The following is a 16,947-nucleotide window of genomic DNA, read 5'->3' as shown; positions in this document are numbered from 1 at the left end:
CGATGGCCTCTGTGGTGGTGGAGTACCTGCCCTCGGAGTCCATGTCGCACAGACCCGCCTCCGAGAGGATCAGGGGCTCCAGCAGTACTGTCTTGGACGGCCTCGCCCACGACCCGGGCCGACCAGACGCGGCTCCGTCAGCCATCGCCTCCGCAACCTGACACGTCCAGGGCTTCTAGTCCTCCTCGAGCATGGGGCAGCAAGCCGTTGCTGCGGGGTGCGGGTGCTCGCGGTGGCGGGTCGGGCGGTCGGCACATGGTAGCGTGAGGCGCTCGGCCTCACCGGCCGCCGAGCTCCGCCTCAACGAGACCGCCCCCACCTTCCCTCCTCCTCCGCGGAGGGACCAAGCCGCCGGCCGCCGCTGAGTCGCCGGCCGTGGGTGCTGGCTTGATGCAGGGCAGCATGGGGATCAGGGGAGGAGGCCGACGGGATTATCCCAGGTCGCACCTTCGCAATCCCCTTTGACCGCCTGATCCGAGCGGTGGGTCAAAAAAGGCTTAAACACGTATACACATGAACCGACTATCGCGTAGCCCGATGATAGCGATGCCCCAGTTCACCACAGACGTTGGGAACCCTGGGAGCTTAGTGCTCTTAGAAGATATCAGGTTGGTGCTTACCAAGCACCGCACGCCTGGTTGGTAAGCACCGCACGCCTGGTTGCACATACACTAGTGTGCTATTGGGCTATCCTAGAACTAAAGCGGCCCTAATCTTTTTCTTGGTTATGCGAGGGAGAACCTATTAGCCGCTCAACGCAAATACGAGTGAGTTGATGCATACCTATCCATCGCTAAGAGCATCTCCAGTCGCGTCCCCTAAACCGTCCCCCAAAGGGATTTGGGGCGCGCCGGACAAAAAAATCGTTCCAGCCGCGTCCACCAAAGCCCTTTTTTGTCCGGCGCGCCCCTATACGGTGTCCGGCGCCCCGAGCCCGTCCCCGTCCCACAGGGGACGCACCGGGCACGCCGGACACAACGAAAAAGCGAGGCGAGGAGGCGCGGGGCCGACGCGTCGGCCGGCACGGCTAATTTTAACCTAACCGTCGCCTACCTCGCGACGGAAGTTATTCGCGCGCGCGCGGCATCTTTGCCTTAATGGCGACGGAGGGGCGGGCGAGACGTCTCGTCGCGGCCGCGCGGCCTCCACGCGTCGCCGGCGTTCGCACGCCACCGCCCGTTCCCGCGCGATCTTCCCGCCTCTTCTCGTCCGTTCCCGCGCTTTCTTCCCGACGCCGGCGTCTATAAAAGGTCTCCCGGCTCATCAATGGTAGCCACCACACCCCGCCGGCATCAAACACGCCCCTCGTCGCTCCACGGCCGTCTCCTCCGTCACCGCGGGCAATGGCGAACCGCCCCGGCGATGGCCACTTCCCTCCACCGCCGTCTCCTCCATTGACGAGCCGGCAGCGCGCGTGCGGCACTCGAGGAGGCACTCGAGGAGAGGCCCGCCGGCCGGCGTGAGGCGCAGCGAGGCGGCGGATCTAGCGGCGTTCTCCGCCCTCGCCTCCACAACCGAGGAGGCCGCGGCGCAGCAGCGTGGCAGGGAGCGAGCAGCTGCGACACCGTTGCGGCGTTCGACGCCTCGACGGGACAAGAGGCGCGACGGCGCCGGCACCGGGAGGAGATGGAGCAGCGACGGGCCGACGAGCGCCGGCGCTAGCGCGATGAGCGGCAGGCGCTGTTCCGTGAACGGCGTGACTCGACCGAGCGCCGGCGGCGTGAGTCGATCGAGCTCCAGCAGCCAGGCGACGGCGGAGGAGCGCCGCCGGCCGGGAGTCGACGCCTACGACGCTGCGGGTGAGGCGGGCGGAGCAGCTTGGCGGCGGCCGACGCGTTTGCGGCGGCGATGATGGAGGCGCCACCGCATGTGGAGGAGGAGGCGCCACTGGAGGAGGAGGCCGAGGCGGAGGAGACCGAGGCGGAGGACGACGACGACGACGACGAGTTCGACTGGTCCGACGACGACGCCCCGCACCGGACGAGACGGCCGATCAGCAACGCGCCCTCGTCGAGTCCTTCGAGTCGGAGAAGAAGCTCCAGGACGACGCCCGTGCCCGCGAAGAGGCGCAGATTCGTCGCGCCGTCGAGCTCTCCCTCCCGCCGGCCCGCCAGTGAGAGGGCGGAGGAGGACTATCGGCGGGAGCGGCACCGTCCGGCCACCGCCGAACGCAAGGAGAGGAGGCGCGCGCAGGAGGAGCTGCGGCGTAGGGAGGCGACGACGGGGCGGGGCCGTCGAACGCGCCGCCGGCGGTCGTAGGCCTAGGTTTAGATGAAATCTAGCCGTTTTCATTCAAACTTTGTAATATATAATCGAAATTGAATGAAAACCTTTATTTACCTGCACAAATATTCATTTGGGGGCGGCGTTTGGGGGACGCGGCTGGGGAGCGACGTCCCCCAAACGCGGCACGAACAAAACACGTCCCCCAAACGCTCGATCCGGCGCGGTTTGGGGGACGGTTTGGGGGACGCGACTGGACATGCTCTAACATTTCTAAAGGGCGGGTCCACTAGCCTCCTGGGAATTTCAAAATGAAAATCAGTTTTGGGAATATTATAAAACTTTTTTCCGTTAGGTTCGTCGAGTTTTGCTGGTTTTACGGTTGAGTTTTTTTTGGTTTTCCGCTTTCTCCTTTTCTATTTCCGTTTTCTTTTACATTTTATAGTTATCTTTTATCTTTTTTACTTTTTTATATCTGAAATTGTTCAATATTTGAACAATTATAAATTTTGAACCTTTTAAATTTTTTAACAATTTCAAAATCTAGATGTTTCCATTTGCGTCTTCCTGTTGGAGATGCCTTAAATCCATTGATTTCAAAAGTCGATACTTTCACCTATTTCCGATCATGTGGTTTGGGAAGCTTCGTTGTTTGTTAATATTATTGGACATGCCGTTTTGCATTTTCATTGCGAAGAATCACGGTTGGAATCTGAGGCTTACTAATGGTGGACCGAATCTTCGAGGCTTCGAGGCAGTGTGGACTTTGCTTGGTGATCTGTCTTGTGGTGATGGAAAAACGCAAGGTTCGGGTTTAGTTGCTTGTACCTACCAAACATTGTTTTGAATGCTCGGATTTTATCTGTAGCGAAAGCCTAAGATCAATGTTACTTGTGCATTATTTCTATCTTGGAGGCGTCGCTCGGGCATCTCTAACAGCCCGACGTAAACGGACGTGGAACGACCGTTTGTGACCGTATAGTCGAAAAATACGCATGTATCCAAGCCGAGCTGCCCTACACACAGTGATTGGGTTATCCGTGGAGACGTAAACACGGCTCAAATGTGTGTCTCAGATGTGTCTCGGCGGACGCTGCGCAGTCACGCCGTGTGACCGCTCGCTTCTCCCATGGGCTCACCTGGAAGCGACATATGTGGATGCGTCTTCTCAAGTGCGCCCGTACCGACGAGGAGGCATCGCTTCAGCAATCTGCGTCACGTTAATGACGATGCCTCGCTAGTCGAGCGGTCGTCGCCCACCTCTCTGTCAACGAAATTAAGGGCGATGACATACGTGTTGTGACCCTCGGCTGCCTCCAGTGTATATAAAGAGGGGCGCGCGGTCGACTGTCTCATCATCTCCTCCACAAAAACCCTAACCATCGCACAACTTCCATTGTGACGCCGCCTCGCACCTCTCCTCCACCTTTGCCATGATCAACAGCATAGGCGGCAGCCAGGCTACTCTGCCTCCACCTCGGTCTCCACCTCCCCCGACCGACATCTCCGATGACGAGAACGAAGATAGGGAGGACAACGTCATCGACACGGCCATGGACATTAAGTTCATGGCTGACGCCGAGCAGGAGGCAGAGGAGAAGCGGGGATCCCATGAGGCGTTCGACGCTGAAGAAGGCCGAGGATGACGCCAATGAGGCGCTGCAACAACGGTTACTAGAGGACGCGTCGGCCCACCGAGCTATGGCGACCACGAGGCGGGCGGCGAAGAAACTAAGGAGGGAGAGAGGCAACGATCGGGCCATGCCGTCAACCGCCCCAAGGGGCGACAAGTAGTCTAGGGCCTTGTTGCTTCTTGTTTTTTTTCCTTTATTTAGTATGTACATTATGTTTTTCAGTGGAATGAAAAAATAGTTGGAAAAATAATATTGGTCAAGCGGCTGGAGGCGCACCTATACGCAAATGGACACACGGTAAAAGACGACCATTTCGGTGTCCGATGGCTAACGTAAACGGACGTAGCAGGTGAATTTTGACGTCTGATTTGCGTCCCGTTAAAGATGCCCTTAAAGAGTTTAGACTTTGGGTGTTATCTTGTTGGTGATTTATGCTCCGCTACTAGGCACTGGTCATTGTAGCGGGATTTTCATTTTTTATTCTTTTTCTTTTCCAATTTATTATTTTTCGTATTTTTATTTTGTTTTAAAGTCTATTGTGTATCCATAATATATTTAGAATATTGAATTATTGGAGAGGCTAGGTATAATTGGCATGGTCATAATATTAATATATTCATCTTGCAAAAAAAGTGATTCACAATTTCTACAAAACCTTCCACGCTGATACGCGCTGATGATCCTCTTAGACCTTGTTTGCTACTAGAGTTTTGATGGAGATTAGTATAAATAATACTTTAGCTATCGTTACCTAATCTTCATAAAACCACATCCTTGATACACTGGGTAAGGATAGTGTATTAAAGATTGAGAAAAATATACACTAAAATTTAGCAAAAAAGTGAGAATAAACAAGAATTAAATTCGCTTACTGCTCTATTAGCAAACACGGATACGGCTACTTCTTGACCAGCGTCACGTCGTTGGTGACTTTTATTTCTGGGGACACATGACTGGCGATTTGGCGAGCAGCGAGCGCAACCAAATATCGCAGACAGCACTGTTGCGTACGTGGTGAGGGAGAGCACTGTCGCATTGACCAGGGAACAGTGTCGGCATCCAATGCGCGCCAAAGAGCAGGGAAAACGGCAGCGGGCTTCGTCTTTCCGGCCGGCCACGCCACGTGAAGGCGCCCAGACAGAGCGCGGCAGGCAGAGCCACCACCATGTCAGGAGGAGCAGAGCATAGGCGAGTACGCAGTGGACAGACACGGCCCCCGGGAAAGCCGAGCGCTCCCTCTGCTCGCCGCCATGTCCTGTCACTCGAGAAACAAAGCACACGCGCATGGGCACCGCTCGCCGGCCGGCTGCACGGCCGAGCCAAGAAAAGCTGTGGACATGGCCTTGGAGTGGACGAGCGCCCGGCTGAGCCGCTGCCCGTGTCTACCAGAGCGTGCCCACGCGCCGCCCATAAAGACGAGGAAGGGGACCCCGGGATGTGACCGGGCCTCTGTTCTGCTTACGCTTGCCACAGCCGCTGCACGTCGCGTCGTTGATTTTGCCGCGCAATCTTTTTCCTCTGTCGAGAGAGAGAGATTGTTGAAAAGATTGGAGAATCTTGATGCCCAACTCGGCTGTATTCCCGGGCGCTCTTGTCTCGCCGCTTCGCCAACTGGCTCGTCACGCGCGCTTCCCCACGCGACCACGGCGCACAGGTGTCGTCAAGATTCTGCAGTTGCTCACTCGCTACGCCGAGGAAATTGCACAAAACACCACCTTTTGCTGTCTTTGTTGCGCAAAACACCACCTTTACATGTTTGTTGCAGAGATCACCACCTTTTGATGTAATGTGTTGCACAGAGGTCCAAATCTGATATTGGAGTCAGATTAAGCTAATTAACTTCAAATTTGACAGCTGACCCTATAAAACAGAGATGATGTGGCGTCCACTATGTCATATGTGTTTCAAACTTTTTAAAAAAAGAAAATACAATAATTAAAACAATATTAAAGAATAATTCTGGGAAAGTTTGAAACAAATCTAACATATGCCGTCTGAAATTTGTGTCATTTTTTTAGATTCGAATTTTCAAAAAAAATCAAAAAAATATGATAAAATATTCACGTGTATGTTCAAATATTCTATGTTGGCCCACTAAATTTTCGGCATGAAAGAACATTTTTCGTGACTTGGGTAAAAAAGATAAAAAAAAGTGTCTTGTCTGTAATGAAAATATAGCGTCGCAATTTGTCTTTTTTACAAAGAACACAAAAAATTTCTTTCATAACGAAACTTTTATGGGCCAACATAGGATGCCTGGATGAGCATGCGATTTTTTTTAGAATTTTTAAACATTTAAAATATGTTATTTTTATATTTTTCTAATAGGTGCAAATGCACCTATGAGCCAAAAAGTCATGTCCGAAAAGTTAGCATCAATAATTAGGTTCAAACACTATCGTCTGCCCCTAGAAATGTGAATATGAAGGACCTTTAACTTCATCTTCTCCCTGATTTACTTCTCTAAATTATGTCATTATTTTTCAAATTATCCAGATCATATTGTTTTAATTGCTAGAATATTTATATTGTTTTTTGAAAATTTCATCAAATGTTGGCCCAAGCTAAAAATGTGATAGAAATTTCAGACAGCATGTTAAATTCGTTTCAAACTTTTCCAGAATTATTCTTTAATATTGTTTTAATTATTGGATTTTATTTTTTAAAAAAAGTTTGAAAACACACTAGATGACATAGTGGACGCCACATCATCTTTGTTTTATGGGGCCAGCTGTCAAATTTGAAGTTAATTAGCTTAATCTGACTCCAATATCAGATTTGGACCTCTGTGCAACACATTACATCAAAAGGTGGTGATCTCTGCAACAAACATGTAAATGTGGTGTTTTGCGCAACGAAGACAGCAAATGGTGGTGGTTTGTGCAATTTCCTCCGCTACGCCGGTCGTTTCTTGGTGAGAGCAAATGCAGTGCCTTTTTCAGTAGTAGTACAGAAATGTGTTAATCTTCAGTACAGGCAAATTATTACTAGTATCTCCCTTCGAGCATCTTTAGCCACGTCCAGCACGCCCTAATATCCTAAAGCTGGGTATCATATTAGAAGCGTTGGTTACATTTTATAGTCAAGCCCCTGAAAGAAAATGAAAATACAACAATGGCTAGGATATTTACACAAAAGACCTCTAGAATACAGAAGAAAAAAGTGATCGACTCCCGGGTCCTCTCCACCGTTAGGGAGCCTCCATCATCGGCCACCTTGAAACCGTTAGGGACATACCACTTGATAGCAACAAGGCGGCGGATCCGACGTGAAGCTCTAGGATGGGCCTCCGACACCATCAAGGCGTCTCAAAGGGCCACCCTTTCGGCCACATACCGCCGAGGAAAACATGGCCGCCGCGCGATTCGGCCATTGTTACAACAGGTTATAGTCCCTCCACCTTGAAGAAGTAGGCCTTGCCGCTTTGTCTCCTCCCCTCGTCACCACGGCGGGTCGAAAGAAGCTCCACCGCACAACACCTCCACGCATCGAGGTGGACACAAGCCACGTCTTATTTGTAGGAGACGGTGCCCATCTCCTCCACACCATGCTCCGACCAAAGGAGCAGTAGAGTAAAGACGATGAACCCGAAAGCGCTCTAGCTCTGGCCACCCGGATCTCGAGCTCTGCTCCCTCTACTTAGCATACAACCATACAACTTACATCTACTATGTACAACCCACCCAAACTCAAAATTCCACGTTGGATGGTAGCGCCGTCGGGGGAGGGGGAAGATGGGGACAACCATGGGCTGACCCATGTAAATTGAGAACTTCTATATTATTTGTTCATATTTGACACAAAAATCGAACTGTTGGGCACATTGATGTCTACGCACGCTTCTATTCTTGTAGACAGTGTTGGGCCTCCAAGTGCCGATGTTTGTAGAACAACATCAAGTTTCCCTTACGTGGATCACCCAAGATTTATCGAACTCAGTGATGTAGAGGTCAAAGATATCTCTCTCAAGCAACCCTGCAATTACGATACAAGAAGTATCTTGTGTCCCCAACACACCCAATACACTTGTTAGGTGTATAGGTGCACTAGTTTGGCGAAGATTTAGTGAAATACAAGTAATATAGATGATTATGAGTGGTAGTTGCAATCTGAAATAAAAATGGCAGCAAGCAAACATGTAGCAGAACTGGTTGTAAACGGTGTTTCAATGCTTAGAAACAAGGCCTATGGATCATACTTTCACTAGTGGACACTCTCAACAATGATATCATAATTGAATACATAAATATCATCTCTTCACTATGCTACTCCGAACCACTCTCCGGTTGGATAACAAACACAAATTCACCGTGTAGGGCCGCATAAGCACTCCTTAAAGTTTGTGTTCCCAATCTATGGACGCCCCACGCTATCACTTTGAGCGTACAAAAGATAGTACTAACAAGACACCACAATTTATAAGTATTTCTGTACAGATTAGTATAAGAGACAAACACGGTGTGCACACTGTCACCTTCGCACCGTGGGACAAGGTGTCCCCGGAGATCACATAATAAAACCACTTGAGTAGCACAATAGTTGAAAAATAACATCTACTTATTCAACTAGATTAGAAAGCTCACGATTACATAAAGATCACATCATGGGGGAGAGAGATAGACCACATAGCTACCGGTAAAGCCCTCAGCCTCGGGGGAGAACTACTCCCTCCTCATCATGGGAGTCAACAACGGCAATGAAGATGGCGGTGGAGTCGATGGAGATGGCTCCGGGGGCAATTCCCCGTCCCGGCAGGGTGTCAGAACAGAAACTTCCGTCTCCCGAAACTTGTCTGCAACGGCGGCGGAGCTACATAACTTTTTGTGGATGGAGGCTGGATGATTTAGGGTTTTCTCGTCGGGGGGCAATTCATAGGCGGAAGGGCGAGGTCGGTGGGAGCCCGGGGGCCCCACACCATGCATAGGCGCGGACAGAGGTGGGCCCGCGCCTAGGGTTGGTGTGGCCACCTCGGCGCTCTCCCCCGTCTCTGCTTTGGACTCCGTCTTCGTTATAGTAAAGTATGAACTTCGGCTTTCGTTTCGTCCAATTCGAGAATACTTTCTATACAAATTTTCTGACATACAAAATAGCAAAAAACATGGAACTGACACTATGACATCTTGTCAATAGGTTAGTTCCATTAAATGCATAAAAGTACCATGAAGTGTAAATAAAACACATAGAAATTAGTATAAAACAAGTATGGAGCATAAAAAATTATAGATACGTTTGCAACGTATCACACATCTAGAGCATTGTCATGACCAAATCTTGCTGTCTAGAGGCTACTTCCCAAACAATGTTGGTAATGGTGGTGGTGACATTTGAGAGAGCATATTCTTGCACTTTTTGTTTGTTTTTTGTGAACAAGTCAGGGGTCTACGAAGGACCCTGAAGTTGTATCATATTATAAGCGTTGGGTACATTTTATAGTCATGCCCATGTAGGATACGGTGCCCATCTCGTCCACATGATGCTCGAACCAGAAGAGCAGCAAAGTGAAGACGATGAACCCTAAAGCGCTCAAGATCTGGCCACCAAGATCTCGAGCTCCGCTCCCTCTACTGGGCATACAACCATACAACCTACATCTACTATGCACAGACCGCCCCAACCTCCCAATTCCATGTTGGACGGCAGCACCGCCGGGGGAGGGGGAAGATGGAGACGGGCATGGGCGGACCCAAGTAGAGCTGCCTGCACTCTAAATTCATAACTTCTATAATTTTTTTTCTTACTTGACACAAATATCTTCAAATTCTATAAGTGCATGCAAAAATGTCCCACTCGCAAATTCCTCCAGGCCCGTGTCCACTCTCAAGGGGAGGGACTTTTATTTGTGTTGTTCACACACCATGCTCTCAGTTGTATGTTTGAAATTTGACTTTAAATTCGAAATATTATGGATTGTTGTTTCTACTAGGTTAATTCAGATGATTGAAATGCTCAAATTATTATTTTGTGTTTCTAGTATTTGTACAAATTTGTATTTCATCTGTTTTTATATGCAATGTCCGAAAGAGTGCCATTCTAGTTTTGGTTGCTAGCATAGAAAGGTTGGTAAAGAAGATCTCGTTTTGGATTACTAAACCCTATCTTCTCCTTTATCCATTGCACTGCCTCGTTTTTATATATAAGGGTACTAAGTATTCTGAGTCAATTTTTTACTAACAATCTAATCGATAAAAAGTAGGTCATATAACATGAATTTTTTTTTCCCGTTGGAGACATGTTTCGAATATGAATTCAATATTATAATTTGGTGACATATAGCTCATATTAGGTTGATTAAATTATTAGTCAAAGTTTAAAATGTGTGTGGTGACCTTGTACACAGAAAACACTATATAGCAATCCAAAATTTACAAAGTCCATTCAAAATTATCTTACCGCTTCTAGGTTTTTGTACTTTCCAAAAGCTCTTACTAGTTCAGGTAAAGAAAACAAATCCCTTCGTTTGGCACGTACAACCTGACCCTTCTACAGAAGCTGAGTGTAATTGCTATTTTTTATATGCAATGTCCGGAAGAATACCATTGTAGTTTTGGTTGCTATCATAGAAAGGTTGGTAAAGCAGATCTACTTTTTGGATTGCTAAACCCTCTCTTCTCCTTTGTCCATTGTACTCCCTCGTTTTTATATATAAGGGTACTAAGTATTTTGAGTCAACTTTTTTACAAACAATTTAATCGATAAAAAGTAGGTTATATAACAGGAAGAAAAATGTTCGTTGGAGACATGTTTCGAATATGAATTCAATATTATAATTTGGTGACATATAGCTCATATTAGGTTGATGAAATTATTAGTCAAAGTTTAAAATGTGTGTGGTGACCTTATATACAGAAAACACTATATAGCAATTCAAAATTGACAAAGTCTATTCAAGATTATCTTACTGCTTCTATGTTTTTTTTTTTTACTTTCGAAAATCTCATATTGGTTCCGGTAAAGAGAACAAGTCCCATCGTTTGACACCGACACGTTATCTCTTCTATAGAAGCTGGTTGTAATTGGTATCTTTCGATATTAATATATTCTTTTTATCAAAAAAAATCTTGTCCCTTCTTTGATGTGTTGATTAACCCTTTTAACTAGGACCCGACGGAACAAGAAAGCAAACACTCTATTCAAGATTATCTTACTGCTTCTAGGTTTTTTTACTTTGGCAAAGCTCTTAGAGGTTGGGGTAAAGAGAAGAAGTTCCTTCCTTTGGCACATACATATAGCTTGACCCTCATCCGTGGTGCGTTGATTAAACCCTTTAAACTAGGACCCGACACTGAAAGGAACAAGAAAGCAAGCAGTGTACACGTTTTACTACTAATTACGCGACAGTGACAGTGCCGGGCATCCCTCGCACAAAGCCATGACGGAGCTGGGTCGCAAAGAAAGGACATGACACAGAAGTTGTCCAAAAGCTCCATCGCAAATGGACAAGCAGGGGGCCGCCCCCACGAAAGCAACCTTTGCCAGATCTTTTCTCTCTTTAGCTTCGCCCCGCGGCCCGATGCCGGAGCAGGCCTCGCTCTCCCTGTGCGGGAGCAGCTCCGGCGGAGCCCACCCGGCCGAGACCAAACAATGGCTAGGCGCCGAGACACGGAGCGGACAAAAACAAACAAGACCAGTGAGGAGGGAGCCAAGCCTTTTCGAGGCCATTGCTTTGCTTTGCTTTGCTACGCCGTCCCCATCCTGCCATCCACATCCATAAAGGCGCCGTGCTACAGCGCAGCGCGCGGCAGGGTGGCTGGCGGTGGGAGCCAGCAGGGGTTACTGCTGTGCTTGGCCAGTGGGAGAGAAGACATGGCTAGAGGAGCGCGGGGCGTCCGGGGGAGAGCGCATTGATGTTGCCTGCCGCCACCGCTAGCCGCTTTAACTCGCCCCCTCTGCCCCGCCACGCCATCCACCGCGCAACACAAGCGCGCGCATTTACGTGGTCTGGCTCTGGGAGATCCATGGGGATTGACCTGAACAACAGCGTGGAGGAGGACGGCGCGGCGGTGAGCGCCGAGCTGTGGCACGCCTGCGCGGGCGCCGGGGTGGCGCTGCCGCGCCGGGGGAGCAGGGTCGTGTACCTGCCGCAGGCGCACCTCGCCGCGGGCGGCGGCGGGGAGGCGCCTGCCGCGGCCGGGCACGTCCCCGTGCCGCCGCACCTCGTCTGCCGCGTCGTCGGCGTCGACCTATGCGTGCGTGTGCCCGGCAGGCTCGCGTCCCCTCATTCATTCTGCATCTTCTTCTTCTTCTTCTAGCCCTATGTTCTGAAAATGAAGTTTTGTCGATGCCGCAGGCGGATGCGGCGACGGACGAGGTGTACGCGAGGCTCGCGCTGGTGGCGGAGGGCGAGGTGAGTGCCTGCTTCTTCAGTCTCTCGCATTCAGTTGCTCCGCGTTGGTGTTGTGTTGTTGCTCCCATTTCCACCTGGGGATTTGGTCGGAGACTGTTCCATCAGCTCGCCTGTTTCTTGGTTCCCCGTTTCACTTGCATTTCCTTCGTAGAGCGTAAAGAGCAGAGACCAGCCATTCTACACTGAATCCTTGGAGTCTGAAAGATGAATATTCATCTCCCATCATTGTTTTTCATCAAGCCTGCTTTTGAGCTACGTGGATATATAGTTGGTGCTTGAACCATAATATTTCACCTTCGTACCAGCTGTGACATACACCATTAGTTGCTTCTATCTCTTGCTTCTGAATGCGGGTCTTCTGTCATCACATTCAAGGCATAACAATACGTGGTAAATGAGATCATCACTGCACCTGTCCTGCCATACCAGCCAGCTTAATGACCGATGCCATAGTTGCGATTTTTCCTTCCTCTGTATAATTGTTTTCAATAAGGTAAAATGCCTTCCATTGATCTGTAAAGCACTAAAACTGTTCTTCTTCTGGGTCCAGATGTTCAAGCAAAACTACCGTGAGGGTGGAGCAGAAGAGAGAGCCGGCGAGAGGGAGGACGGTGATGGCGAGAAGAAGCCCCGCATGCCGCATATGTTCTGCAAGACGCTCACTGCCTCTGATACGAGCACACACGGAGGTTTCTCCGTTCCTCGCCGGGCGGCGGAGGACTGCTTCCCGCCTTTGGTGAGGCGCTTGGAGGAATCAATTTCAGTATGTATCAGTCACCTGCATTGCTGATCTAACCACTTCCAGTTCTTCAATTTTGTGCAGGACTACAACCAGGTCCGGCCATCTCAAGAGCTCGTTGCCAAGGACTTGCATGGCATGCAGTGGAGGTTCCGCCACATTTATAGAGGTGTGGAACACGTCCTGTTTACTTCTACAGTTTTGTTGGAACTGCTGGAACATTCATATGCCTTCATGTTTCCTCTGGAATGTTATACAAAATCGGTATCCTTGTTTTCTCCACACAAAAAATGGAATCCTTGCTGCATATACTTGTTGATGGCGAACTTTAGATGACCAAATTTGGTTAGGAAAGAGGTTAGATTATTATGATTGTATATGGAATTCAAGTCATTCGATGAGTAAAGGTGGCAATTCAATTTTTTATAAGGGTACCAAAAATTTCGTTAGTACTTGATTACTTGGTAGTATGAAAATGGGAATGTGTCCCTCATTTCTTGCTTGCTAACTTACGCTCTTTTTCTTGCCATTTTTCTTGATTTCGTTGCTTGTTTGAGCTAGTGATAGCTTTAGGCAAAGTTCCACAAATGGAGGTATTTTTTTGAATGGTCACAAAGAGGTATTAAGGACCCAGGGTGTTGGTGATAGGTGACCCAGCTTTGTTTTTTTTTTTTGTTTTATCTGAGATTTTAGTGTGATCAGGTAAGTAGTTGGGGTTGAGGAGTTTTTTTACCTACTTATTTAACTCCCCATAAATCTTGGCTATCTGCGTAAACCAGTGTGTGAGATTTAAGTGTTCAACATTATCTCCAGTAAAGTCACTACTCATTTTATCAGTAGTACTCCCTATGTTGGCATGCATTGAATTACTTTTTCTTAACTTGGATGTGCAATTGTGATGTGTGGTAAATATTTTCTTGAATCCCATTTTCCCAGGTCAACCTCGTAGGCATCTTCTAACAACTGGATGGAGTTCGTTTGTCAATAAGAAGAAACTAGTCTCGGGGGATGCAGTCTTATTTCTTCGGTAAGCATCTGGCATATAATGAAATAATGCCTTCTATGTTTTCTTTTCCATTCCTTTCAGCGGCATAAGCCATTCATATTCGTTTTACAGAGGCGATGACGGTGAACTAAGATTGGGTGTAAGGAGAGCTGTTCAGCTTAGAAATGAAGCCCTTTTTAAAGCTGTCAACAACAATGATTCAAAGCTGCACACTTTGTCTGCTATTGCCAGCTCTTTGGAAAAAAGAAGTATTTTCCATGTTTGTTTTGACCCAAGGTTTGTCGACTAATGCATTTTTTTAAGAAACTTTAATTAATCATTTGAAGTCCAATGCATTGCATATACTGTGGCTTCGCAATGAGATTGTCCTTTTGTCATTTTTTCTTCTGCTTTAACTAATTTGTCTGTGCAAGTTCGTGGTCCTTTGCTTATGCGTTTTCACACCTTATAAAATTGCTAGTGAGCTAAGTGATTCTATTTTTTCTTCTTTCCGCAGGAGTGGTGCATCAGAATTTATTGTGCCATATTGGAGATTCTCTAAGAACCTGAACCATCCGTTTTCCATTGGAATGAGATTTAAGGTTTCCAATGATAGTGATGATGCAAATGAGAGGTCTGTCCTTTTAACTCCACTGAAAATGATTGCTGTACAGCAGTCCTTTGAACGTCTGTTTTGTTTTCAGGTCCACTGGATTGATTTCAGGTATTAGTGAAATAGACCCCATAAGATGGCCTGGATCAAAATGGAGGTGCCTGATGGTATGTACTTGACTGAGATAGTGTTTATAGTTCAACTGAGGCCTGTAGGCTCTTCAGGTGCATGTTAATAGCCTGTCATGGTCTAGAAAATATCTTCACGGTTTCCCCTGAAATTTAGACCATGTGGACTTTCAAGACATAGTCGAATCAGCCCTTCTTCAGTATTTATTTTTCAGTATTTTCAGAGACCACACAGTTCTCTTTCAGAAACTGCAACTCTACTGAGTGCACTATCTGAATTTTCAGTAGTACTTGTATCAGTTAGTTATTTTAAGAGTGAATAAAATAATTGGGTATATGGACACAAAACATGCAAAGCGTTATGACAGGCTGGTTAGAAGCTAAACTTATATTAAATATCAGAGAAAATATTATGATGAACCTTGACAAATTAGTAAAGTGTTGGTCTAAGACTTCTGAATTTTGTACATCAAAGTGAAATCACAACTTTTTTGAAACAGAACTTGTTCGATGAGTTGCCATCATGAGGATCTGACTCGTAACATCATGGAGCTGCCAAATAGAAAATATCTATCACATTTAGAAGGTTTCCATTTGTGCTGCAAATGCTTTACCTTCTACATAGTAAAGATTATGTTTTCCACAGTTAGTTACTCCCTCTGTTCCATAAAAAAGGTGTATTAATTTTGGCAAAAGTCAAACAATGTAAAGTTCGATCAAACTTTTAGAAAAATTGTCAACCTCTACAATGTCAAAATAATCTTATTACTCCCTCCGGTTCATATTAATTGACTCTAATATGGATGTATCTAGACATATTTTAGTTCTAGATACATCCATATTGAAGTCAATTAATATGAATCGGAGGGAGTAGATAAATTATTAAATATATTTTCATATTATATATTTGTATTATTATAATTATAATCCTTGATAAGTTCTACAAACTTGGTCAAACTTTACAAGGTTTGACTTTTGAGAAAAAATTTATACGCCTTCTTTTACATAACAGAGGTAGTACAAACTACTAAGTAATGGTCCTCAAATTTCTGCTAAAGTAATGTGGTTGCTTTTGTTTACATGTCTTACAGGTAAGATGGGATGATACTCGTTGCAACCACCAGCGCAGAGTTTCTCCATGGGAGATCGAAAGAGTTGGTGGTTCCATTTCAGTTCCTGATTATCTGCCAGCATCTAGTTCCAAGCGAACCAAACTGTACTATCCTCAAGGCAATTTGGATGCTCCAGTTACCGGTAGGTCCTCCAGTATGAGGCTGATATCTATTGATATATGTAGCTTTATTGTGCCTCATGTCAGCTAACCCTTTGATCAAACTTGTAGATGCAAATGGTTGTCTGGACTCGGTGGAAACCGGAAATTTCCACAGGGTCTTGCAAGGTCAAGAATTGTTGATGGGTTCTAGGACTCAGGGTGTTGGACGCTCTCAGTCGCCTGACGTCACGAAATTTCGAACTCCGGATCGCAGGAGGTTCTCTGCTAATGCGCGGAACTGCATGTCGCATGGTTTAGCAAGTGGTTGCTCGCAGAACACGGAGTTTCCGTACCAATCCTCAGGCTTCGGTGAATCTGTCAGATTCCCAGAGGTCTTGCAAGGTCAAGAAATGTCTCAAGCAGTTCCCTTTTACCAAGGAACCCCTTTTGACGCGCGTGGCTCATTTGGTTATGTGCAACGATCAGCCGCACCCAGTGGACTGTCTTCTGGAACTCAAGGATATGCTCTTGGGCAGTTTACACCGTCAGCAGCAAAAGTATCTTCTCCATCTTCAGTTCTTATGTTCAACCAGGCGGCAGTTCCACAGTTTGAATTGGATGGCAGAACCAACTACAGAGGTGGGTATGGCAGTCAATGTGCCCCAGGCCACCTGCAGTTGGCAAAGGAAATGGAGACCTGGCCGAGTACACAGCGCCAAACGCCGAGCGAAATTGGATGCCGTCAATCCGACACTGGAAATGCCTTGCCCCCTGTGAACATCGCTGAATCAAGATCGGCTACTGGAGACATTGGGAGAAGCAGCTGCAGGTTGTTTGGTTTCTCCTTGACTGATGACAAGATACAGGGAGCAGGTGAAGATGGTGTGAAGGATGGAAGCTCAATTGAAGAAGCTGACAGGGCAGACCCGCGTGTGCTCGACTTGTTTGGGTACACCCACCGTACTCCCAGTGCTCTGCATGCTCTCGTTGCTGCTCCCCTGGGGATGTGATGCTTATGTTAGTTTTTACTACGCCGGCTGAGTGCACATGGCCACATGGGAATGCCAT

General features: G+C 47.3%; 1 protein-coding gene across 1 annotated transcript; it reads left to right on the top strand.

Annotated features, from left to right (window-relative positions):
• The first annotated feature begins 12,160 nt into the window (after window positions 1-12,160).
• LOC124707311 (auxin response factor 14-like) lies at window positions 12,161-16,924 on the top strand. The gene is made up of 9 exons (XM_047238970.1): window positions 12,161-12,201; window positions 12,752-12,937; window positions 13,025-13,109; window positions 13,877-13,967; window positions 14,058-14,222; window positions 14,443-14,559; window positions 14,630-14,705; window positions 15,758-15,920; window positions 16,009-16,924. Exons 2-9 carry the CDS (start codon window positions 12,752-12,754, stop codon window positions 16,887-16,889), a joined length of 1,764 nt encoding a protein of 587 aa, XP_047094926.1. The 5' UTR covers window positions 12,161-12,201; the 3' UTR covers window positions 16,890-16,924.
• Window positions 16,925-16,947: the final 23 nt, after the last annotated feature.

Source organism: Lolium rigidum, chromosome 4 (assembly GCF_022539505.1).
Source record: "Lolium rigidum isolate FL_2022 chromosome 4, APGP_CSIRO_Lrig_0.1, whole genome shotgun sequence".
Taxonomy (NCBI): domain Eukaryota; kingdom Viridiplantae; phylum Streptophyta; class Magnoliopsida; order Poales; family Poaceae; genus Lolium; species Lolium rigidum.
This window is presented reverse-complemented; position numbering and strand designations above follow the sequence as displayed.